The 26246-nt window shown below is 40.2% G+C and overlaps 1 protein-coding gene across 1 annotated transcript; it reads left to right on the top strand.

The window, feature by feature from the left end:
* The first annotated feature begins 446 nt into the window (after positions 1-446).
* LOC144629827 (atrial natriuretic peptide receptor 1-like) lies at positions 447-24105 on the top strand. The gene is made up of 22 exons (XM_078488041.1): positions 447-1085; positions 2321-2569; positions 3584-3695; positions 4254-4455; positions 5349-5484; positions 8145-8372; positions 9197-9281; positions 10012-10111; positions 10731-10922; positions 11303-11380; positions 12166-12270; positions 12536-12607; positions 15570-15738; positions 16577-16726; positions 17511-17682; positions 18351-18491; positions 19062-19185; positions 19664-19732; positions 20821-20995; positions 21523-21621; positions 22377-22468; positions 23855-24105. The coding sequence occupies exons 1-22, from the start codon at positions 626-628 to the stop codon at positions 23978-23980; spliced, it is 3336 nt and encodes a 1111-aa protein (XP_078344167.1). The 5' UTR covers positions 447-625; the 3' UTR covers positions 23981-24105.
* The last annotated feature ends 2141 nt before the right edge of the window (positions 24106-26246 follow it).

The raw sequence follows: 26246 nt of genomic DNA, 5'->3' as shown, positions 1-26246 counted from the left end.
TACTCGGTCGATACTCGGTCGGTAGTCAGTCTATAGTCGAACAGTTTACATATATCGATTGATACTCGGTCAATACTCGGTCGGCAGTCAGTCTATAGTCGGTCGATATGTCGACTGACTCTCGACCGATACTCGGTCGATATCGGCCGAGTATCGACCGACTCTCGACCGATATATCGACCGACATATCGGTCGAGACAACCTGCAGTAAACGGAGCTTAAATCTATTTTTACTGAGGAATGTATTATTATTTTCCACTATAAAATAAATTATTTTGTATTATATGTGGTCATCTCTCCTTTGTTTTGTTAAGTTAAACTCGACCTGTATTGTCAGCGAAAAAAAATTAAAAATGTTAATTTATGGGCGGCGTTTGGTCATTATATGAAGCCCCACCACTCCGCAGGCAGCAAGATTCCGACATCGGCGTAAGTTTTCCTCAAATTCAACCAATGAGAATCGAGATACGTAATTTATTGCACGGACTTGCGTCAAAGCCAATAATTCTAACAGACCGACAGAATATCTGTTTTTCACTTTCTGCCGGGCTTTTGAAGTGAACGAAAGAACAGAACAACCTTCGCTCTGTTTTTAATCGTTTGCTTCGATCGAGTTGCTTTCCAAATGAGAGTTATTATACACGGCATCGTTGCCGTGTGTATATTCTACTTATATCTCCTACCAGCGAATAACTTCAATGTTTCGGGTCAACAAAAACAGAATATCACCATCGCTGCTCTGGCTCCCATGACAGGCGAGTGGGATGTCGGTCGAACGACTGCCGCGGCGATGCCCATCGCTGTCGAAGACATCAACAAAGATGCCTCCATTTTGCCAAACCATCGGCTGCAGTTTGTGTTTGGTAACACGAACTGCTCGCCCAATACGGCCTTACCGCTGGTGATGAACTTCTGGGCGCAGCAAAAGCGAGGTGTAGATGCGTTCATCGGCGGCGGGTGTAATCGAGTTTGCGAGTACATCAGTCTTTTGGCCGGGAAGTGGAATCTACCTGTGATATCGTGGGGATGTATGTCCGCTCATTTATCGAACAGAAATACGTTCCCAACGTTCGTCAGAACAGTAGGTAAGTTAAACGAAAAAAACTCACAGTTTTTCTGGTGCTGTACTTCTGTGTAGAAATATTCTGAGGCCGCGGCAAAGAGGAAATTTGAGCAAAAGATTTAGAATGTTGGTTTTTTTTTCATCCTTTAAGACTTTAAAGGGATATTTGAAAAATACAAAAAAACTTTTGATCTGATCAGATTCTGTAGCTTAATATTAAAGTGAAAGAAAAAATTTTGAGAAAGCCGGAAATTTTGACCCGAATTGATAAACTGCTGTTGTTTTGCCAAAAATCATAACTGGTCTTTTTTCGTTCAAAAAACAATATTTTAATCCTTCCGAAAACACGAGGCCTTAAATTTCTTCATCACGATTACTTGTTCAACGGGTGACGTTAATTTTCTTTAAAAAACTCCAGATTTTCAGCATGCTTTCATCTGTTTCGATTGCAAGCCTTTCAAACAGATATTTCACCGAAACGAGCGTCCTTGAGTTGCCTCTGCGCACGTCGGACTCAAAGTGTGTCATGATCACATATTTGACTTTCGCAGTTGCGCTCAAGTGGATTGAAATAGATAGTCATAATAATTTTCTCATGATTACGACTATGTTGATCATAAGGGCGCTTGCGATTATGTTTCTAAACGTTCCCACTATGACATAACCGAGTTAACTTCGTTAGTGAGTACACTCTTTTTTTTTTCTATAAGAATATTGTTTTTCCGGCCCAGGCTGAATATTCTTATTTTTCTATCGATTTTAGGCTGAAAATATTTTTATGAATATTCTTAGATTATAGCGTATGACATTTTTGTTTAAGAATGTACTGGGGTATCAGTTACAAGTGTTTGGTGTATAACTGCAGAAATGTTATTACCATGATCAAGCATACGGCTAGTGCTGCTTTCAGTGTTTCTTTTTGGTCAGTTTTGCCCTTTAGAGAAAGAAAGACTTTAATACGTTTTAGTTGAAAACATATAATTGTATTATATTTACAAATTGTCAACACATAAAATCATATTCTTTTCAAAATCTCAGCACCGGGTTTATTCTTAAAATATTCTTAAAACTTCGCACATTTCAGCCTCGATATTCTTACAAAATATATTCTTATAGAAAAAAAGGAGTGTACTAGGCCTTAGAGGATTTACTTTCCTAATCTCTCCGGCGAAAGACTAACACCCAGTCCTTAGACCGCAACCCGCTTTAGTAACACAGAATTTACCAACTTTACTATGACTTTTTTCGTCTTTGAAGGTCCCTACACTAAGATGGAAAAACTGCTTAAACGTCTAATGGAACATTTCAATTGGAAGCGTGTGGCCATAATAGCCTCCACCGACGACATCTGGCAGATTGCAGCGAATCTGGTGAAAATCGAACTGGTGCGACACGGGATCAACGTAGCGCATTTTCATTCCTTCATCCCTGGTCGTCTTCACATTCTGGAAAGTAGGATTGTAAGACACGCTGACCTCATTCGTAAAGCGGCCAATCGAGCAATGAGTAAGTGTAGAACGTAATCTCGTACCCAGATGTCTACTTACCAGTGTTGAGAAGATCTGGGTACGAGATTATGTAGAACGTAATAGAAAGCACAGACTAATTTGATTGGTCGAGAGCATCGACCAATCAACAGTAGGAATTTATGGCGGTCAAACGCAATGCGTACGCACTGTCTCTGCCAAACTGCCGCTGTCAAATGTCTCAAAATTGCTTATTCCTCCACATTCAAATTTGAAGTAAAGACATTTATTAAAAACTGCTATGGAAATAGAATATGCATAGAGACGTTTACAATTGATATCCATCAGCCTTTTTAGCCCCATATTGTGTTTTGCCACTGACATTTTTGCAACTGTTTCTTTATCTTACAAACTTTTTGCCCATTACACTTCAAATTCTTACCCGGAAACCAGGAACTGGCATAGACGTTTTGCGTTTGACCATTGTGTTCTCGGTTCAGTAAATTACTTCTGGTTGGACGAGTCTCTGTTTTCTCTGCAAACGCTCAAGGCTTCAAATTGGAATTGTATGAGAAAAAAACTCCGCCTTCCTTTGGAGAGTCTTTATTGCCAGCAGTGAACAAAGAGATCCAACGACGCATACTGTGAACGTTGCTTAAGACTATCTTCTTCTTTCTATCTCCCTCATTTGCATTCGACGCCATATTGGATGCCATATTGGCTGAGGTCACGTGGTATTTTGGCCGCGCGATTTGAAGGATATTTTTAGGGCAAAACAGTGCAACTCTCGGGGCATATAACATCGTCAATTTTATTCCGATCGGCTTCAAACTTTGGAATCTTATTTTTAAAGCTTTAAATTTTAGAAATCGGCAAAAACAAATTTCGCTTCATATGCATTTTAAAGCTCGAGAATTAAGTGCTACATCAAGACATCATCTCCTAGTTGATGATTTTCTATATTCTCGTCACCTTTCTGTTTGGCAATGTATGGATATTGTAATGGGAAGATAGAGTTTAATCACTTGTGAATTAGGTGCCTTTTTATTTGCAGTCTTCATTCTTCTGTGCGATGGAGGTGATATCCGCGAAATCATGTTAAACTTTCTGGATGTGGGGCTTCTAAATGGAAATTATGCTTTTATCACAGTTCACTTGCCAAAACGGTAAGTTTGTTCATTGAACTTCGATTTCTTTTCATACACATAAGAACAAGCGTAAGCGTACGTGTATATGAAGAATGAATACGTTTATTTAACTCCAAGTTGGTAATGAACTAAAGTACATTTATTTATTTACTTGACTTGCCCACCGACACAGCAAAACAGTTTTTTATAAACCATTAGCTTTTGCAATTTCTATCGAGCTCATCTCAGCTGGCGTAATTTTGGATTTTGACCTAGTCGTCTTTTTGGGTTTGACCCATTTGTCTCTTATGAAAAAAAGCAGGCGCAGGGACCATCCTTTGCAGGCACCATCCTTCGCGTCTTGCAATTTCCTCTTAAGAGACTACTGGGGACGAGTCAGATTTTGGGCCGTTTTGAGTGCGTGACAGTCCAAGCTTGGGTGATCGATCTACACATTTCAAGAAAAGTCGTTTTCTTGGCGCAGGAGAAAAAACTTCCTTTTGTACCCGCGGCTTATTAAGATAGTAGTAGGTTTTTAGTTCATGTCATGTCTATAAGACTCATTCACTGATGTGATGGTATGGATTTGAACTGTAGTTCGTACATTGGTAACAACACGTGGATGGGTAACGATGGTCGAGATGATGATGCTAAGAAAGCTTACGAAGGAGTTTTGAACATTGAGCAGAAGTTTGGCACAGAGAAGAGGTCTGGAGCTAAAGTCTCAGCTTTTGTAGACCGCATCAAAAAGCGAATGAAACAAGAGCCGTTTAACGTGGACATACCAGAAAACAGAACGGTAAGCTATAATTAAGATTCCTTCTGTCAAACTAAACTCATCTGATCTAAAACAGATACGTTTGGGACCAGCGTCATTTTCCCACCTTGGAGAGGTGCACTTTCCATGCAACTTTACATACATGTGTTCCTAAGATAGCTATTCGTCTTAGGGTAGTTCACCTTGAATGTTAAGTGTCTATCTTAGAGAAGTGTTCACCTTAGACAAAAGTGTCCATCTTAGAGAGATGTCAGTCTTGCCTAAGATAGCTATCCGCCTTAAAGTTGTTACCTGAGAAGGATCGTGACCGCCTTAGAGAGGTGTCTATCTTTTAGGGAGGTGTCGACCTAAGAGAGTGTTGGCCTTAGATAGATGCCCGCCTTAAACAGGTGTCCACCTTAGAGAGGCGTCCTTCTAAGCGAGATCTTTACCTTACTGCGATGTCCACCTTAGAGGCTGTCCTCCTTAGAAAGATCCCTAGCTTAGGGAGAGGTATCCACCTTAAAGAGGTGTTTACCTTAGTGTTGTGGTCACCTTAACTTAGATAGGTGCCCACTTAGATAGGTGTAAACCTCAGATAAGCATCTGCTTAAGGTGTCCACCATACCGAGGTCTCCATGTCGCCAAAGAGAAATGTCCATCATAAAGAGAAATTAACCTTTTCAAGATTTCTACCGTTGAGAAATGTCAACATTGGAAAGATGTCCACCTTAGAAAGAGGTGTCTATTTAAGATAGGTGTCAGCCTTAGATAGATGAAGTTCAGAGACGTGGTGTCCACCGTAGGGAGGTTTCCACCCAACAAGGAAGACTTGGAAAGCGAGGCATCTTGCTTACAGAAATGTCCTTCATTGACGGAAGGTAGAGGAAGTTAATGTTACCAGAAGTTTATATTGCTTTATTTGCTCGACACAGGTGGAAGCATACGCCGGAACAATGTACGATGCTGTTTGGCTGTACGCATTGGCTGTGAACGAAACACTGCAATCAGGACAAAGTATCAGAAACGGTCTAGAAGTGGCCAAGAGAACGTATAACAGACTATATGAAGGTAGAATGTTCTTCCTTCTTCGCATACGAACTAATTAAGATCAAACAAAAACACAACAAAACAAAACAAAACACAACACAACACAACACAACACAACAAAACAAAACACAACACAACACAACACAACACAACAAAACACAACAAAACACAACACAACACAACACAACAAAACAAAACAAAACAAAACACAACACAACAAAACACAACAAAACACAACAAAACACAACACAACACAACACAACACAACAAAACACAACACAACACAACACAACAAAACACAACACAACACAACAAAACACAACAAAACACAACACAACACAACACAACAAAACACAACAAAACACAACAAAACACAACACAACACAACACAACACAACACAACAAAACACAACACAACACAACACAACACAACAAAACAAAACAAAACAAAACACAACACAACACAACACAACACAACAAAACAAAACACAATACAACACAACACAACAAAACACAACACAACACAACACAACAAAACAAAACACAACACAACACAACACAACAAAACACAACACAACAAAACAAAACAAAACACAACACAACACAACAAAACACAACAAAACACAACACAACACAACACAACAAAACACAACACAACACAACACAACAAAACAAAACACAACACAACACAACACAACAAAACAAAACACAATACAACAAAACACAACACAACACAACACAACACAACAAAACAAAACAAAACACAACAAAAACACAACACAACACAAACACAACACAACACAAACACAAACACAAAAGCAGCGAGTTGCAGACATGACATTGTGCAAAAACAACCAAAACAAATAAGTACCTCGTATTCCGGATAGAGAAATATTTTTCTAGTTAAAACAAAGGCAAAAACGAAGAAGAAATGGGTCACGTTATGTTTTTGATGCACGAGTTTGCCTGCTTTTGTTTGGCTTAAAAGCATTTTAGGGTGGTGGAGGGTGGAGGAGAGGGTTCTTAGTTTGTTATTAACCTTAACAGAGTTGAAGTGACACTGACCGACAGCCAGCACCCAGGAAAAAGAGATTGTTAAATTTTAATTTCAGTTCTTTACAGTTCCATTTCGTGTTTTCTTTTTGTCGAACGATTTTGGCTTTTTTAAAGCATACCCTGAGGAACCATAATATGTAAACTAATGAAGATGAATTTTTCAACAATAACACGAGCATGGGACAAAGAAAAATTCTGAGTCCCCGACGGGAATCGAACCCATATCAACCTAGTAAATGGCCCAGCTCACCACGAGTCTCTCGTAGCTCAGTTGGTTAGAGCCCCCAACCGGTATCTGGGAGGCCATGGGTTCGATTCCCGTCGGGGACTCAGAATTTTTCTTTGTCCCATGCTCGTGTCATTGTTGAAAAATTCATCTTCATTATTTATCACCGAGCTTAAAATTTACCATCTTTATTATTTACTACAAACTTGATGAATTCGACATTGCTGATCCTAGCAGTATGCAGGACGTGTGTCACATATCAACCTAGTAAATGGCCCAGCTCACCACGAGTCTCTCGTAGCTCAGTTGGTTAGAGCCCCCAACCGGTATCTGGGAGGCCACGGGTTCGAGTCCCGTCGGGGACTCAGAATTTTTCTTTTCCCATGCTCGTGTCATTGTTGAAAAATTAATCTTCATTATTTATCACCGAGCTTAAAATTTACCATCTTTATTATTTACTACAAACTTGATGAATTCGACATTGCTGATCCTAGCAGTATGCAGGACGCGTGTCACATATCAACCTAGTAAATGGCCCAGCTCACCACGAGTCTCTCGTAGCTCAGTTGGTTAGAGCCCCCAACCGGTATCTGGGAGGCCATGGGTTCGATTCCCGTCGGGGACTCAGAACTTTTCTTTGTCCCATGCTCGTGTCATTGTTGAAAAATTAATCTTCATTATTTATCACCGAGCTTAAAATTTACCATCTTTATTATTTACTACAAACTTGATGAATTCGACATTGCTGATCCTAGCAGTATGCAGGACGCGTGTCACATATCAACCTAGTAAATGGCCCAGCTCACCACGAGTCTCTCGTAGCTCAGTTGGTTAAAGCCCCCAACCGGTATCTGGGAGGCCACGGGTTCGAGTCCCGTCGGGGATTCAGAATTTTTCTTTGTCCCATGCTCGTGTCATTGTTGAAAAATTCATCTTCATTGTTTATCACCCAGCTTAAAATTACCATCTTTATTATTTACAATATGTTAACTGTATGTGTAAACTAAAGCAATCTGAAAGTACCGCGATCGTTTCTGTCAGATCACGTGACTCTGATTCTGTCGTACCTAGAGTCTTCGTTCCTTACTGCGCGACCTTGACGAAACAAGCGACTCTCGCAATTTCCGATTCAGGATCGAATCTGATTGGCTTAAAAAAAGCAATAAAGACGGCCGGAAGTAAAACACAGTTGGTCAGGCTTTTGAAAGCTAGGCATGCCCAATTCAACCGGAAGTCTGATATTTTCGGACTTCAAATCGGAACTTTCCAGGGTCAGGCGCTCGTTTCTCGACCGTTGGTCAAGAGGAACGAAGACCCTGGGTACGAGGATGGGTATGCGTCATGTTGAGGGTAGTTGTGCGTGCGTGCATTTTTCAACGAGACCGCTTTTCTACATTAGGTATCGCAGGCCCAGTGTACATGGACAGGAATGGCGAGAGAGATCCCGACTATGTGATTCAAACCCTCATCGATGACAGATACGAAGACATCGCGTACTACACTCGATACAACGACAATTTTACCATCATTCCTGGTGTCACTATCGTCTGGCCAGGAGGGGTAACAACCCCGCCCCACGACAGTCCTGAGTGTGGGTGGGACGGGGAACTTTGTAACACAGATAGCGGTAAGCAGTAAGAAACTATCTCTTCTGATTGCTTTTTTTTTCCTTTCGTTCTTTAATAGCATATGTCTATTGACCCCTTATTGTGTACTTCTATTGTCACCTAGCTATGTAGTGGGGCAGAACAGGGGGTATGCACCTTCCGCTTCCCGTACCTTTTACTGCCGGTTTCCGACTCTTTGTGCTATTATTTCTATTGCAAAATATGACGTAATGTTGCGGCAATTTTTCTCAGTTTCTCTCGGTACCCACCAGCTTTCCGGCCTCTCCTCTCCAGCCTTTTAACCCATATTCTCCGGGCTCCCGCCCCCTGCCCGCCTCACCTATGTTTTTCTAATGACCCTTTAATTGTAGACCTCTGTCGTCTATTTAATTGAGTACTTCTATTGTGCCCTTGCTTCTAGTGGCCCTCAATGATGCACCTCCTTTGTCCCTGTTAAATTCCGTACCACTATTAATTTCCTAAACTGCGCAACATATCACCCATATTAGCACCTTATTACGTAGCTCTATTGGCACCTTAATTAATTGTGTACTTCTAATTTTATACCTATGTAAGCCCCTTAACTGTATATCTCTATTTGTTCCTCTATTGCGAATCTCTCTCTTGGTCCCTAACTGGATACTTCTGCTTTATCTGTTGTACATAAAACTGAATCAATGGTAACATGATTGTCAGCCTCGGGGTGTTTGACGGGGTTAGAAATCAGTTTCGTGGCAAAAGATATTTTCTAAAAACCTAAAACATCTTTTATTTATGTTGTGTTTCGGATATCGAATACGTGACTGATTTATCTTCTGATATAAGTTCTTATTTTATACTGCAGAGAACAGTACAACATATATCATCATCGCCTGTTGTACCGTATTTGGATTTGTGTTTGTTACAATGGTGTTTGTGTTCGTTTACAGGTAAGGTATTCCCTACTACAGAAAATTAAAAGATCCTCAACTTTCTAGCGATCCGTAGATATCATTTTAGCTAGTCACGAAATTTTCCTCAATCCCGAACGTTGCAAGCAACAGAACACTATTTCCGTGTTGCGTGACTACTTGCGTGACGTCTGCTTCCGTGTTGTGTGACGACCCGGGGCACACAACGAGCCAATTTGTCAGAATTAAAAATATTAGAACATTTGAAACAACTTTTCTAGTTGCTGGTAAAATTATATCTGTTTCACACTCCCAGGAGAAAGTTGGCTAAGTCCTCCCAGCCAGCACGTATAAAACCCCTATCTTTTAAACAAGAAAGTGTGCATGTTTTCTAGCAACACGACAAACACTTCTTTCCCAGCTATTATTGTCGGAAGAGGGGGTAACAGGGGAGTTTAAACCTCCCACCTCTCGTATCTTTTACTCCCGCTTCCCTTACCTTTAACTCCCGCTTCGCGCCACTTTCCTAAGTAGTCCCCCCCCCCTCCCTCGCTCCATTTCTACTGCAAAGTATAACAAAATGTTGCGAAATTTTACTCATTTTCTCCCGGTTCCCACCACCTTCGAAGCTTCGAGTGTCCCGCTTCCCGCCCTCTCTTCTCCCGTCCCTTTCCCCCCACGACCCCCCTCCCCCCCGGCCCCCCTACACAACACAGTACCCTCTGCGGAACATTTCTTCTTCATAACAATCTTTGTAATGTCGTTGCAGGAAGCTTATTTTCGAGCTTGATCTTGCCCAGAATCAAACATGGAAAGTTAAACAAGAAGATATCGTATTCCGGGACAGCGTGAACCTTTTTGACACCTCAGTAAGTTGGATATGTTATTGCAAGCGAAGTTGTAAACATGGGCAAGACACTCTTATTGAGCTTTACCTGAGATTAACTCTCCACCCATGGGTATAAATGGTCCACTACCAGTGACTCGAACCGTTTGGGCAACCCGAGAAAATTTTGTAGGGGAGGGGGAATTAAGTTGCCAAGCGGTATTCTGAGAGACCATGGGTTTAATTCCCGTCGGGGACTCAGATTTTTCTTTATCCCACGCTCGTGTTTTTTTTAACATTTCATCTCTCATATTTATCGCCGAGCTTAAAAATTGTCATCTTTATTATTTACTACACACTTGATGATTTCGACATTGCTAATGCTTCTTTTAACATATTCAGGACGCGTGTCACATATCAACCTAGTAAACGGCCCAGCTCATAACGAGTCTCTCGTAGCTCAGTTGGTTAGAGCGCCAAACCGGTATTTTGGGAGGCTATGGGTTCAATTCCCGTCGGAGACTCAGATTCATCCTCATTATTTATCACCGAGCTTTAAAATTACCATCTTTTTTATTTACTTCACAAAATTTAATTGATTTTTATAAACCTCCTTGTCGCTTAGTTTAATTTATTTGCTTTTGTAACCTTTGTTATTACAGAACGCCAACTTCAATTCTGTCAGAAGCATTAAGTCCCGTGTGTCGTCATCACGTGTTAGTCGACTCAGTAATGTCAGTAGTACTAGACGATCATGCGCTAGTGTGAAGTCCGCTGACACACAGTACTCTGCGAGGTGGAGCTTACACGAGCAAGTCTTTTCTTCTGGATTTACCAACATCGCTTTCAACAAGGTAGGGAGGGGATATTGGGGCATATAGGATCAGGAAAATGAACGGGAGGTCCTTATTGGAACTGATCGATGGATGGTGTTAAGCTTATCTCCAGGACTTTTTCTTTAACTTCGGAATCACTGAGCTTTCTAGCTTTTCAAGATCAAAGCCCTTAGCAGGGGCGGATGAAGAAAATTCAGAAGGGGTGGGGGAGGGGGGGGGTTAGACGATAGTGCAACCTCGCCCCTTACTCACAACACAACCCTCACTGCACAATACCACTCGAAAGACGGTACGTTACCTGACAAGTTTTTAAATCATTTACAGGAATAGGAAGAATACGCCCGAGACTGTACGAAGTTTTCTTTCTTATATGTAAACTGTACTTTTTGTACTTTTAGGGTGAGCTTGTTGTCGTAAAACACACCAAAAAGAAGGACCTCCGCATTTCTCGTAAAATACTAATTGAAGTCAAACAGGTAATAGTTGAACGACCAAGTACGAGGGCTTCCCAGGGGGCCGAGCCCATGTTCCCTTGTTCTCTGAAACCCCTGGGGGAGCCTCAAGTACGGCAACGAATATGTACATGTACTTCCTTGTATTAGAGATTATTTTTAATATAGCATTTTCGCAAAGTCTCGTGGTTAAAATGAGGATGCCTTCGAAAATTTCAAAATTTTGATTTTCTCGCCAAAACGGCAGGCATTCGTGAACATGGGCATTCTTTTACTGACGGGAAAGCACAAAATCGTAGTCGGTAGCTGTGTCAGCAATACTGTGCAATGAAATATTGCACGGCGAATTATTGCATTGCGTGGCCACCTTGACAGAAAACAATTCCGCAGCGTAACATTGCACTGTTACACAGTCGCGCCTAATGCAAGAGGATATGTACTTCGTATTCTCTTGAACTAATACAATATTAAAGTAAGATCCAACTGAAAGGTTTCTATGTTTGGAGATGCTCGAATTGTTAGAAACCATGTGCATGGTGAGCATGGAGAGCATTGCGTGGCCACCTTGACAGAAAACAATTCCGCGGCGTAACATTGCACTGTTACACAGTCGCGCCTAATGCAAGAGGATATGTACTTCGTATTCTCTTGAACTAATACAATATTAAAGTAAGATCCAACTGAAAGGTTTCTATGTTTGGAGCTGCTTGAATTGTTAGAAACCATCTGCATGAAGAGCATTCAAATAGCAGACAGAATTGAATTTTAGATTTATTTTTCTCTCACTGTTTTGTCCATTCATTACGTAGGCACGTGAATTACGTCACGAGAACATCAACCCGTTTATTGGAATCTGCATCGACTCGCCCCAGGTCATGATCCTCTCAAAATACTTGAAACGAGGCAGTCTCCAGGTATGTAGACAACTAAGCCCGCGATGTTCGTACTGTTTAGTAACAAGGAGTTATTTCCAAGTGCTTGTTCTTCTTCCTGAATGGACAAGAAAAATCGGCGTTCTTGCTAATTCCTTGGGTACTTGTACGGCGCATGTTTCCTCGCCTGTCAAAACGCTTTCACGAACGAAATCGGCATCATCTGATAAGCGATTTAAGTAATTTAAATTTAAGTAATTTATACTAATAAAGATATTGCCTCCTTTTTTTCAATTTCCACATACAGGATCTTTTAGAAAACGAAGATTTTAAGCTGGAAGAAATTTTTGTCCTTTCCTTGGTCCGCGATGTCGCAACGGTAATATAAAAAATTTAGATTACTGTGAAATTGTTTGGAATAGATGGTCAATTGAAATAAAAGGGCGCTAGTCCACGCTATTATAAAGTACTCCCCCTTGGCCTTAATACAATCTTTGAAAATATTCGGATGTCTCCAGTTAAGTTTCAGTAATCTTCAAGCTACCTCGGATGATATGAGTCACAGAGGGAGTACTGATGATCAGATCGTCAAATTAATGACATCATCACAGGGAACCCAAACGCCGTATTAGTTATTCATAATCTTAAATAAAAATGTTCTTACTTACCTGCGTTCCTGTGTGTTTTTTACCGGTTTGGGGGGGATTTGAATCAGAGCGAAGGCGGTTTACGACGTTGCGAGTTTTAAACGGTAATCGGTCTGTCGCAATGTCAATACCACGCGCCTCAAGTTTCAATTAGCCATGTTCTAAACGAGCAGGGGACTGGGTACGAATTTTAAAAATTGATTAAATTGAAAAATGAACCCTGAAATCTGAAAGAGCATCCAAAAATTAGTTTATTTACAAAATTTGATTGTTATTGGTTTAAACACATAGGTATGGTTCACTTTTAGAAATCGTTAAAATAAGAGAGCTTAGTATGGATTGGAGGGACAGCTGTCCATCTAATCCATACTAAGCTTTCTTATTTTATCGATTTTTAAACGAGTACCATGCCTTTGCGTTTAAACCAATAACTCTCAAATTTGGTTAAGTTACTAATTTTTGGATGCTCTTTCAGATGACAGGCCCAATTTTTCAATTCAATCGATATTGAATATTGGTACCCAGTCCCCCGCTTGTTTCGAACATGGCTAATTGTTATTAACACTAGTTACCAACACCATTAACTATTAACTCTCCTCGCGGGGAGTTTCGTGTTTCAATTTAGTTAAAGTAAAACTTGAGACATAATTGAGGCGCGTCGTATTGACATTGCGACAGACCGATTACCGTTTAAAACTCGCAACGTCGTAAACCGCCTTCGTTTAAATTCAAATCGCCCCCAAACCGGTGAAAAAATACACAGGAACGCAGGTAAATAAGAACATTTTTATTTTAAGATTATGAATAACTAATACGGCGTTTGGGTTCCCTGTGACATCATGACCTATCCCCCAGTCTAGCGTGACCTAGCATGAACTAGCATGACCTAGTATGACACTGGCGTGACTTAGCTGCATCATACAATGAGCAGCTAGCGAAACCTTGATGAATGTTATGCTGGAAATTCCTTGACAGTTCCTTGTATTTTTCCTTTTCATTTTGAATTTTCTCCTGTTTTAATTTCTCCATTTTACTTTGAGTTCCCTCACATTTTAACTTCTCCGTTGTATTTTGAGTTCCCTCTTGTTTTAACTTCTGCGTTTCATTTTGAATTCCCTCATGTTTTAACTTCTGCGTTTCATCTTCCGCTCGATTCGCTCGCGTTCCCCACTCGCTTCGCTCGCGAAAACCCCACTCGGGAGCCTGTTCGCAGGCTGGTAGGGTAGCTTCTGCGTTTCATTTTGAGTTCACTCATGTTTCAACTTTTGCGTTTCATTTTGAGTTCACTCTTGTTTTAACTTCTACATTTCATTTTGCGTTCCCTCATGTTTTAACTTCTGTGTTCCATTTTGAGTTCCCTTTTGTTTTTCTGCGTTTCATTTTGAGTTCCCTCATGTTTTAACTTCTGCGTTTCATTTTGAGTTCCCTCATGTTTTAAATTCTGTGTTCCATTTTGTGTTCCCTTGTGTTTAAACTTCTGTGTTTCATTTTAAGTTCCCTCGTGTTTAACTTCTGCGTTTCATTTTGAGTTCCCTCATGTTTTAACTTCTGCGTTTCATTTTGAGTTCCCTCATGTTTTAACTTGTTTTAACTTCTTCGTTTCATTTTGAGTTCCCTCGTGTTTTAACTTGTTTTAACTTCTTCGTTTCATTTTGAGTTCCCTCATGTTTTAACTTGTTTTAACTTCTTCGTTTCATTTTGAGTTCCCTCATGTTTTAACTTGTTTTAACTTCTTCGTTTCATTTTGAGTTCCCTCGTGTTTTAACTTGTTTTAACTTCTTCGTTTCATTTTGAGTTCCCTCATGTTTTAACTTGTTTTAACTTCTTCGTTTCATTTTAAGTTCCCTCGTGTTTTAACTTCTGTGTTTCATTTTAAGTTCCCTTGTGTTTTAACTTCTGCGTTTCATTTTGAGTTCCCTCATGTTTTAACTTGTTTTAACTTCTTCGTTTCATTTTGAGTTCCCTCGTGTTTTAACTTCTTCGTTTCATTTTGAGTTTCCTCATGTTTTAACTTCTGCGTTTCATTTCGCAGTTCCCTCTTGTTTTAACTTCTGTGTTTAATTTTGAGTCCCCTCATGTTTCAACTTCTGCGTTTCATGTTGAGTTCTCTCATGTTTCAACTTCTGTGTTTCAATTTGAGTTCCCTCTTGTTTTCCTTTTGTTTTCTGCGTTTCATTTTGAGTTCCCTCCTGTTTAATTTTAATTTCTGTGTTTCAATTTGAGTTCCCTCTTGTTTTAACTTCTGCGTTACATTTTGAGTTCCCTCATGTTTCAACTTCTGCGTTTCATTTTGAGTTCACTCTTGTTTTAACTTCTGCGTTTCGTTTTGATTTCCCTCATATTTTAAATTGTTTCATTTTGAGTTCCCTCATGTTTTAACTTGTGCGTTTCATTTTGAGTTCCCTCACGTTTTAACTTGTGCGTTTCATTTTGAGTTCCCTCATGTTTTAACTTCTGCATTTCATTTTGAGTTCACTCATGTTTTAACTTGTGCGTTTCATTTTGAGTTCCCTCTTGCTTTAACTTCTGCGTTACATTTTGAGTCCCTTCTCAGTTATTTTAACTTCTCCGTTTTATTTGCCTGGATGAATGAATGCTGGAAATTACTTGTCTCGGAGGAACTTTAATTTGCGCCTGTGAGCCTGTGTATTCTGATCAACAGTTCATGCTTATTGTTTATCTTTTTTTACAAAGGGTATGATGGTATTACACAATAGTCCGGTACAAGTGCACGGTCGGCTCAAGTCCTCCAACTGCCTAATTGACTCGCGTTGGGTATGCAAGATAGGAGACTGGGGTTTAAGTGAGCTGAGGTCTCCATCCGACCGTCTGCAGCCTCAAGAGGAACATGAGAAATACAATGGTAGGTCCCGAGATGTTCTTCAGTATAAGTCACCTTTGGCTACAAAAGACGATGGTTGATTTGGTAGATATAGAGCTATGGTTGGCTTAAAAGCAGGAGCCCATTTGCTCCTGCTAAAATGCTAGTAGGACACGTGACTTTAGTCTTTGTTTGTTTATTAAGAGCTGGATGTCGTTTTGTTCCGGTATATTTGCTTACACCCACTTTCAGTGGTACGTGCATATCGGCTTTCTTTCTACATCCATTTTTCGACATCGTCTTTGGACGTGCTGTTTGAAATGAGCCAATAAAAACCGATGCATAACGTTGTTGGTTTCATGCAAATGAGCCACAAGTTCAGAAGGTCATGCAAGTGGGCTGTGATTAGTGGATTTCGATCCGTCATGTTTATTTAGCATGTCGAAAGATGGATGTCGAAAGGTAGCCGGTATGAACGTAACACTGAAAGCAGGTGTAAATCCTTTAACTGCCATCAAACTTGATTCTAACTTAATTCGGTGGAAGATTCTGAACAGAACTCTTTTCTAACCTTTTTCTGTTGAAAAAGAAAGTCATGGTTGTCATCATCATCAACATAATCATCGTCATCATCATCATTATCAACGTTGTCGTCGTCTTCTTCTTCTTCTTTTGCCTTCAAGTGAAATTATCATCATCGCCTCCATATTGGTCAATAACAAATAAGTTTCGCTTTGTGATTCCTAACTTGTGCTGCCAAATACAGTTGTTAAAATTGACCTCATCGCAGTTGCTTTATCTTGTAATCAGTTTGGTATAAAAAAGAGCGCACTTGCTAGAAGTGGATAGGTCATCAGCATCGTTTCGTTTTATTTTTCAGACATGCTGTGGTGTGCTCCTGAACACATTATTGACGGGGAGATGGACAACCGAGGATCTCAAAAAGGAGATGTGTACAGTTATGGTATAATCCTACAAGAAATTGCCAACAGAAAGCCACCATACAGCATGTATCCGTGGGAGCCACAAGGTAATGAAGCACACTATCAATATCCTAGTTTTCAAGATCTGAAGCTTTCGTTTACCATGTAACGGTTATGTTATGAGAATTGTTCTCTAACGTTACATGTAAGACAAACTGAATGAACGTAAACTCAGCTAATCGAGTAGGTCCCAGAATTGCACCAAACTATAATATTCAGTGTGGGTCAACGTCAAATGCGTTTTAGCAAATATGGAGCGAAAGTTGCAGGGAGTGGATGGGTACAAATTCCGTACACCTTATAAACAACACATTCACCGAGATATCACTACGCTAACTGGCAAAAAGCCGAGTGAGACAAATCACTATTTTCTTTTTTCGAATTCGATTCGCTCTGTAAACATTTTTTTCAGTTTTATTGCTTTCACAAGTTTTTTTAAACTAGATTAAAATCTCGGCCCCTTCTTTAAAAACATGATTTAAACCGACCAACGGTGAAAATCACGAGGTTAGACAACTCCGTATCGGTGTATCGAGTTTTGCTTCGCTCCAATTGGTTAGTTAGATGGTGTGGGTGAGTCAAATGAAACAAGCTGAGGTTTGCTTTGCTTTCGGCTTGTTCCACTCCGGTTTGCTTGCGGTTAGTTTTACTCGAGTTTGCTTGCGGTTAGCTTTTATTTTTTTAGTAAAAGCAGCACTATTTTCAAATTTATAACTAATTTAAAATTTGACTTATGGACTCATGACTCATTGTCCTTCAGAAACTTTAACCTCAAAGAGGTTAAATGAATCCAAAATATACGTGTCTGATGTGTGTTTTATTTTTTACCAGAGATAATCACTCGTGTTACCGCACATGAAGACCCTCCATTCCGACCCGTTGTCAAGGAGAACGCTTGCAAGGCTGAGCTCCAGTCCCTTATGACGCAGTGCTGGGATGACGATCCTGACAGACGTCCCCATTTTAACAAAATCTTGGATCGGCTTCGTAAGGTCATGGGCAGGTAAGTGCATTGTCATGAACTTGCACAAAGGTGCTTTATTTCCTGGTGCTGAGATGGTCGAGGCCCCGTTTAAAGGAACACCGTGACGGGGATTTTTTGCATTTCAATAAAAAGTACTTAAATTGGTGAAGTACTCTTGCTCGTACAAAAATGCACCTAGAACATCAAGATGAAGATATAAAGTAAATTGTTATTGATGGAAGAGGAAAGCCGTTATTAGTTTTTAGCTGTTTTTCCAGGCCACAAGTCCAGAACTTGAAAAAGTTAGCCTGACTTTTTCAAGTTGAAATTTTAATTTTAAGTTCCTGATGGCATAACAATAATATCACTTGTTTATAGCTTCAGTACACTGGCATAGTAATTTCTAACAAAACTAGACCACTATTTGTTAGGTTTCAATATGTCTTAAGGCTCTTGAATTTTTGAAGTGAAGCTCGTGGTAGTGTCCCTTTAAGAAGATCATTCACAGGCTTTTTTTATATAGTAATCCCCGAACGTTTTTCGGTCGGAGCCGTGATTTCGTTGCTAAGCAATATGACGTAACTCCGTGACATCATGCTGACGTAAGCAGTAGTCCCACGTAAATGCGCGTTTTTGATTGGAGAATAAAACCTGGCTGATTATTCCCCCAACTGACTGTATTTTTTAAATATTTTATTGTTCAAAAGGGATGTCAACATTATGGACAACATTATGGCGCTGATCGAGCGGCATGCTGAAAACTTGGAGGCGCTTGTGGAGGAAAGAACACGACTGCTGATGGAAGAGAAAAAGAAGACGGATAAGCTACTTTATAAAATGCTGCCAGTGTAAGAAACAACGCTTTGGTCTTAGGGCGCTTTCCATTTGTCAGAACTGGCCGGCTAGCCAGGTGGTTTTGAATTTGCATTGACTGATTTGACCGAAAAATCTGACTAACAACGGAATTATGTTCTCGGATATACCGGTCTGACCAGCCAGTGCTGACTGATGGTAAGCGCGCTTAGATTGCCTCTTTAAATCAAGGAGTATAAACGGGATACTAGCCAAATATATATTCGGGTAATTTAACAAAATGCTTGGAGGTAACCAATGGTGGACTAGCATCCCATCCAGGGGAAGTACAGCCTTCTGCTCTGGAATGTGAGGAGCAGGGATACCCCTTACTTTTCAATAACTTTGTCTGTAAAAGTCCTCGCATTTCCAAGTTTGTCCATGGTGTTATTTATTTCTATCCTCGCCATCGTTAGTCCTCCTCGATTGCTAAATGGTTCCTGTCATTTGTCGAGAACTATTTTACAAATTAACCGGTATTTTGATTGGTTTTCATATGATATACATGCTTCTTAAACTTAAGCCAACAAGGAATGACAGTACCACTATCTTTGTTCACTGTACAGTGCTGTGGCAGAGGAACTGAAGCTTGGTAAGCCTGTGACACCAGAGTTCTTTGATGAAGTTACAATCTACTTCAGTGAAATCATGGCGTTCATTGATCTGGCTTCAGAGAGCACGCCAATGGAGGTGAGACGATTAAAACTTCAATTCTCCTTTTGAACTGTGATACATTCCTTTTAATGTTAGTTTTGAGAATTTGTTAGTTCATCAAGACCATATTGCCTTAAGTTAACGATTTTCCTTAGTGGTGTTGCCCGTCTGCTTAACTGAGAGAGAGAGAGAGAGAGCAGGGCTGGGGAGGAGGATATAGAGAGTTTCGTCTGTGAACGAAATTCGCCAAGTTTGCCAAGCTTAATACCTGACACAACGGACGCCAGGAGGATAACCTTGTAATGGACGGCTACCAACACTGAAATTCAATGAATTTACAAAGCTGCATTCATTTTTACTCCAGACATTTAACAAAACAACTCTGTGCCCCTTTCGGGCCACATTTTTGAAAAAGAGAATAAAATCATTTTCAACGACGTTAGGTTGGGAAACAACGAACATTCGATGCTGGTTTGTGTAGTAAATTATAAGGCGTTTTTTTTCTTCATTTTAGATTGTTGCATTTTTAAATGACTTGTACCTTGCCCTGGACAACATTCTTGGCAACTACGACGTGTTCAAGGTAAGCCCTAAGTTAGATTGATCGAAATGACAATTCTTTCTATTAACTAAAATACATTTCTTTAATGTTAATTCTGGGAAGTTGTAGGTACATTGAGACAATATCCACCAAACGCAACGTTCGGAAATCTCCGTAAATCTTCCAGTGATCCGGGAAAGGTCGGAAGTCTTCGGGTTATCTTCCGATAATCTTCGAAATACTTCGGGCGGTCTTTGGGAGCCATTACAACCTAGGGAATTTTCGACTAACTATGCTGAAGGGGTCTTCGTTGCAATTCCCAATTCAAGCTGCAGTCATTTTTAGACAGCAAAGCGCATTTGACTAGTCTTTTCAAATGTATCATTAAGTTCTTTTCTTTTTATGTTAGTTCTCGGGAATTGGTAGGTACATTCAGAAAATATCCCCCAAATGCTTTTCCAAACCAACTCGTAATCCATCTAGAGACGTTTGAAAATCTTCGTAACTTCGTAAATCTCAGTTCCAGTGATCGGGAAACGTTCGGACGTTTTCGGATGATCTTTCAATAACCTTATGGTACTTAGAACGATATTTGGAGCCATTGTAACCTTCGGGATTCTTCGCACTTACTTTGCTGGAGTTTTTTTTTTGTAATTCACAATCAAGCTGCACTTTCTTTTTAAGTCAGCCAAGCACATTTGAGAACGTTTTGCAAGTGAATCATTAGGTTATTTGAAGGGACTGTTACAGATATTTTTTACCAGATTTTTGAACAGCCAAAATTTATATTTGGTTTCATTTCAAATTGCTATGTTAAAGCACTGAAAGTTTGAAACTGTTAACGAGCATCTTTGACTGCGGATGGCTCGGATGGAAATGGATTGCAACTTGAAAAAGTTAGGCTAACGTTTTCAATTTCGTTTCACGCGTCATCAAAAAAATCAATATTTATACCTGTAACTTGATTTCTGTCCGCAAGTTAAGGTTATATATTCCTTTAGATGATCAGAGATAATGTTTTTTTATGGGTTAAGTTGCCTACCACTAATTTCAAAACAGTTTAGAACAAAAATCTACAAAATCCCCGTGACATAATTACTCCTTTAAATTTTTGTTGTGTCTTGTGCCAGGTTGAGACAATCGGTGATTGTTTGCTTGTCGTGTCTGGATTGCCAGTTAGGAATGGCAATCGTCACGCCGGAGAGATTGCAGACATGGCGTTTGATATCCTGAGTCTTATGACTCACTTCAAGATCAGACACAGACCCCGGATGAAGCTACAGCTCAGGGTTGGACTGCACAGCGGTAATTACAAAAAGAGAAACGTTTTCCAACTTCTGTTATCTTTGGGGAGACAGGGAACCAGCTCAGCGCGCTTTACGCTTTATAAGTTTTGCCAAAAATTCGCTATGAAACTTAATGTTTGCAAAGAAATTACTTCTATGGATCTAAATGACAAAACCATAGCTTCATTGCAACCGACCAAATCCGTCTCCCGAGCGTTATCATTTAAAGTTACAAGCAAACAAGATTAACTTTGAAAACTGTTCAGCCCAACAATTATTATATTTCAAAAACCCACATCGTAATTTGTTTCAATATTCGTCACTTTTGGCCATCCGTACCCTCTTTTGTATTTGCTGTGTTATTGAAATGTTCCTTCGCTGTTTTAAGAAGTTATTTTTACATTTCAACAAATTTGATGGTCATTTCCCATGCCTAAATTTAGCTAAAATCTGTGACACAGTCCCTTTAAATGTGCCCGTTTCATTTAGCTTTTGTTGTATTTCAAACTGTTTCATTGAATAAAACCGCTGTCGTTTCGTTACCAGGCTCCTGTGTGGCGGGTGTGGTTGGAATCCACATGCCTCGCTTCTGCTTATTTGGCGACACAGTTAACGTGGCATCAAGGGTGGAGACCACTGGCCAGGGTAAGGGGCTCAAGTCATCAATAACAGTAGTAGTATGCTATATCCTAGCCTGTTCCAGGCAGTCGGTTAGTTGGAAATTACGCAAAGAGCTGTTATGGAAAAAAGCGAGACTAACTATATCTACGATCGTCGCCATGATGTTTTACAACACATATTACAGTGCAAATTTGCCATGTAGGCTCCCGGCGGTGGGGGAGGGGGGGGGGGCAAATATTAGAAAGAAGACAATTTTGGGAATCTCTGCTTGTCCCAGTCCCAGCGAATATTTCCTCTGATAGTACTCTCTTCACTCAGGTGTATAAATGGGAACCGGCAAATTAAATGCTGGGGAGCAGAAAGACAGCTATCATTAAGATTATTGTAATGGTTAGTTAAAATTCCGACTTGTCAACTATGCAACTCGTTTAATTACTTTTTTCAAAAACGCCAAACATGCGAGTGTGTTAGTCACTTACTCAATCCTCTTCGTACTCTGGGACACATGAGAGGGTATTACCTAATCACGTGGTTATTTTGAATACCTTAACAGGAAGTCTTAGTAAATCAGAAAAGGTACTACATTGAGCGTTGTTGTTCTACAATCTTTGACACTACTGTTGAAACACTTAGCAAATTTCCACTAATTTAGGTAACAGAGTTCATTACCTGCTTGCAGGTCAGGACATTTGTGAAAAATGCGTGAAATGCGTTTGTTTCAACTAGTTTTGTCCAATATTGTAGTCGATTCAGTGTTTCATTCTCAACGCCCTTTTCAGCTCTTAAGATTCACGTAAGTGAGGATTGCTACAGGATTCTGAAGGAAATTGGAGGATATACATTCCTAAAGCGGGGAGAAGTTTACCTCAAGGTAAGATGAATTGTCACTTATAAGCAGACTGTACAGTTGGGAAAGAAAAACCTCCAAGTTTACTTTCACTTCCTATGGAGTGGTTGTGCTTAGGGCGCGTTTTTTATTCACAATTCTGGAATAAGAAGGGTCAGAATGTGAAATGTGCGCGCGTTTTTCTATTCCGCATCCCTATTCCGGAATGGACAGAACGCCATTCCATCCATTCTGCTACCAGGGGCAGAATGAACAGAATGTTGCGAATGAAAATCCAAGATGGCGGACGACATAGCCCGTGATTCGAGGGATGTGTCTCCTCTCCTTTGTGAATACCACTGCCAAAACATTCGGCACATCCATTACAGTCTCCATACTTTCTTCCTCCTCGTTATTAAGAAGAAAAAAAGCGGCGATAATGGCTGTAATGGCAGCCTCTTCGTCGACCCCCATATTTGTTACGAAATATTAACTCGTGCCAGGACCCCACATATCATCTCGAGTACATTCAGAATTGTGGGTAAAATACGCGCCCTTTGTTTATTTATACGTTTATTGAACTACGTCGATGATTGGTTCACAAAAATCCGTGCAAAGTATTCCAACCAATCAGAGCAAACATGTCATTTTTTAACCAATCAAGAGTTAAACCAAAACCAACGCAAATCGACGGTGACGGAAGACTTGCGTTCTCCCCCGCTTGGCACCCGTTGCGTAATTTTCGTTTGTGTATTAAACCCATTCCATTTTGTTTTAACGTCGAACTTCACATAAGAATTTGGCTTAGGCCTAAGTTAGCTTCGTTCCGAAGGTTTTCCTCCGAGGTCAAATTTAACAAGAACCAACATTTCAGTCTAACTTCCATGTACTCCATCTGGATTTTAAAAAGAGCCGCAGGCTTAATAGGCCCAGGCCAAACGTCGAACTTCACATGAGACGAACTAAATTGCAGTTTTGGTCGATCCAGACAGGTAAAGCTCTCGACCGTTGGGTCAAACGTCGAACATAATTCGTCGAACCCACCGTCGAACCAAATTCAGAGCAGCCAGAATGAATGTTTCGAGGCTAAAATTACATTAACATACAAATTTAAAATTTATTTATTAAGTTCGTTTCATGAAAAGATCGACGTTTGTCGATCTTCATTCGTTCTATCCGTCTGAAGCAAACGGAAAGAACGTGTTGGTCGATCTTAATTCAGTCGGACGAACGCAACTGAGTCAAACGTCGAACTTATTATGAACTTAATTCGCTCAGTTAAGTTCGTTTTATGTGAAGTTCGACGTTTGGCCTTGGCCTAAGGGGTCTCAAGAACGTAAGAAATACCAGTTGGATCTGAGACGCACTAAAGAACTCCAGATGACATGGACCATTCTGTATGAATAAAATATCTTTCTGATTTTTTTTTAGGGGCGTGGTTTCTGGAAAACATACTGGCTTATTGGCAAGGAAGGATTCAACAAACCTCTTCCACACGCCATGACAGCAAACTCAGAAACGTCCGTTGAGACTTTGAATATTTACTACGCCAGTTGAAGTGCAACTACCATAAAACTATGTAGTTTGCAAATTTTTGTGCCATCTTGTTATGGACTCAAACAGTCGGGGGAATAAGTGCCAGTTTTGGCAAATCTTCGCCAAAGCACTCGAAGAGTTTCTGAATTATTTTCATCCAATCAAAAACTAGCTCGAGCGCTCACGAGTACGAGAAATACGCCATGTTGCTTAGCAACTTCTGGGACGAAAACTGCGGGCTCAGTCACTTCTCGGAAAATTAAGTGATGTCGCAAACAACTGGCACTTGTTTCCCCGACTACAAACGTGCATGGCGCGAAATTCAGCGAAAAGCAATTTTCGTAAAATTGTAGCCCGATAAACCCCTCCAATAGTTAACTTTAGGAATGTAAAGCCCTAACCAAATTGTAACGCAAGTGAACGTAAGTAGTCGCAAGTTGAACTTGCGTACAGACTTGCGTTGGCTGGCCAAACGAACTCGCAAGTTTACTCGCAAGTGCACGCAAGTTATCAAAAAAAGGCATTTCAATGCTTGCATTGACTTGCGCGCAAATTTGATCCCGACCAAATTAAAGTGAACGTAAAGCCCTGACCAAACGGAAACGCAAATGGGCGCAAGATGAAAACTTGCGTCTACCTGCGTCTCCGTTTGGCCAGGCCTAAAGTCCGTGGGCTTAAATCTATATCGCTACAGTCTGTTTGAAGAAGTTTGATGTTCATCATTATTTTTACGACTGTAGAGTTTATTTTGTGTTTCATTTAGTAAGGTTTGAGAGAGTTTGCCATGTAGTTTTCTCGCGTGCAGAAATACAATTGACTTTCAAACATATTTGTGCTTTAGGGTGAAGACGTCTTTTTAAATATCTTTTCAGTTTTGAAAGCCTTAGAATTCACAAATTTTTCGCGATAACAATAGGCAACGCGGGACATTTTTACTGTTTTTCCATAATCTACATTGGTGGTGGTTGTTATCAGCGCGATGGCGAAAAAAAAAGGAAAAGACCGTCAGCTACGAAAATAAATATTTCCAATGATACATTTTAAACTTGGCTGACACCTATGAAGCCAAAATTCGGAGTTTCACGGTTATTAATTTCGTGAGCGTGGCGCCGAGTTGTAAAGACAATTGCTTTAAAGTCTCAAATTATCACATATTACAGACAGGAAAATATGGTACGGTACCGAATAGTTTTTTCCTCTTTTATTTAACTTGTACACTTCCTTGCTTTACTGTACTCAACCAAGCCTCTTGCCTCTTTTGCTGTTCAGCTCGCGCACGCGCAGTGTAAGTGGCGTACGGACGGACGTACGGACAATCACGTGACAACCAAGATTTTTCTGCTCGATGGTTCTCAGGTGTGGGACTTTCCTATTGAAATTCCTTGACTTTTCACTGACCTTGCAAAAAGTGTTTTTCTTAAAGGGGATGTGTCACCAAGATTTAGTGCTACTTGAAAATGCAATAAAAGTGTTGGTATTAATTGGAATCCACAAATAGTGGCCTGGCCTTGATAAAAACCCACTGTAAATATACTTGTCATGAAAATTGTTAAAAAGTGGTTTAAGGGGGTTTGCCTACTGACGGATAGAAAAGAAGTGGCCTAAAATTGAAAAAGTTGGGCCGACGTCTTTAAGTTTGACAGTGTTACTTGGAAGAAAATCACTTAAAAACCATTGATTACCATTTATTCACATCTTGGAGAATGAATTTATGCTTTCCTTGTGTTGTTCAAAGGTTATTTTGTTGATCATAAAGTGCACCTTCATACACAAAAGCTAAAAAGACTTCTCGTGATACTACCCCTATAAATTTGGCCCGAGGCAACCATACGAAGGGATAACTCTGGTGAAAGTAAAGGCAAAAGTGTATTAAATGCATTGGAGCCATGGACGATTCCGTGATGTTGACAGTTGAATTATATTGTATAAACTACTCCTTTATTCTAGTGCAGCGAGTTTTTGTAGTTTGGACTAGTTTTCTCTGCTTCACTATAATCAAGGGAGTGGCCTGACAGTTCCATGCCTGGTTGCCAGTCAACCAGGCATAGGCATGGCTTTGGTATAGAAGTCTCCCCCCTCGCCAGGGTGTAAGCAGCTACAAAGTAATACGCTTTAGAGGGAAGTGGAGCACTGCTGGAACTACCTGTATTACAGTTGCATCTCCTGGAAAACATGTCTGCTAATAGGGTAAAATGCATTATTTTTGTCTTGCCAAGATGCTGACCCTTTCCTTCCGGGTTTCAATTCTTCGTCTTTAACATTCTTGTGTACCCGACTATCTGTTCCT

The sequence above is a fragment of the Oculina patagonica genome, chromosome 11 (assembly GCF_052425735.1).
Source record: "Oculina patagonica isolate OP01 chromosome 11, crgOcupat, whole genome shotgun sequence".
In the NCBI taxonomy this organism is placed as follows: Eukaryota; Metazoa; Cnidaria; class Anthozoa; order Scleractinia; family Oculinidae; genus Oculina; species Oculina patagonica.
This window is presented reverse-complemented; position numbering and strand designations above follow the sequence as displayed.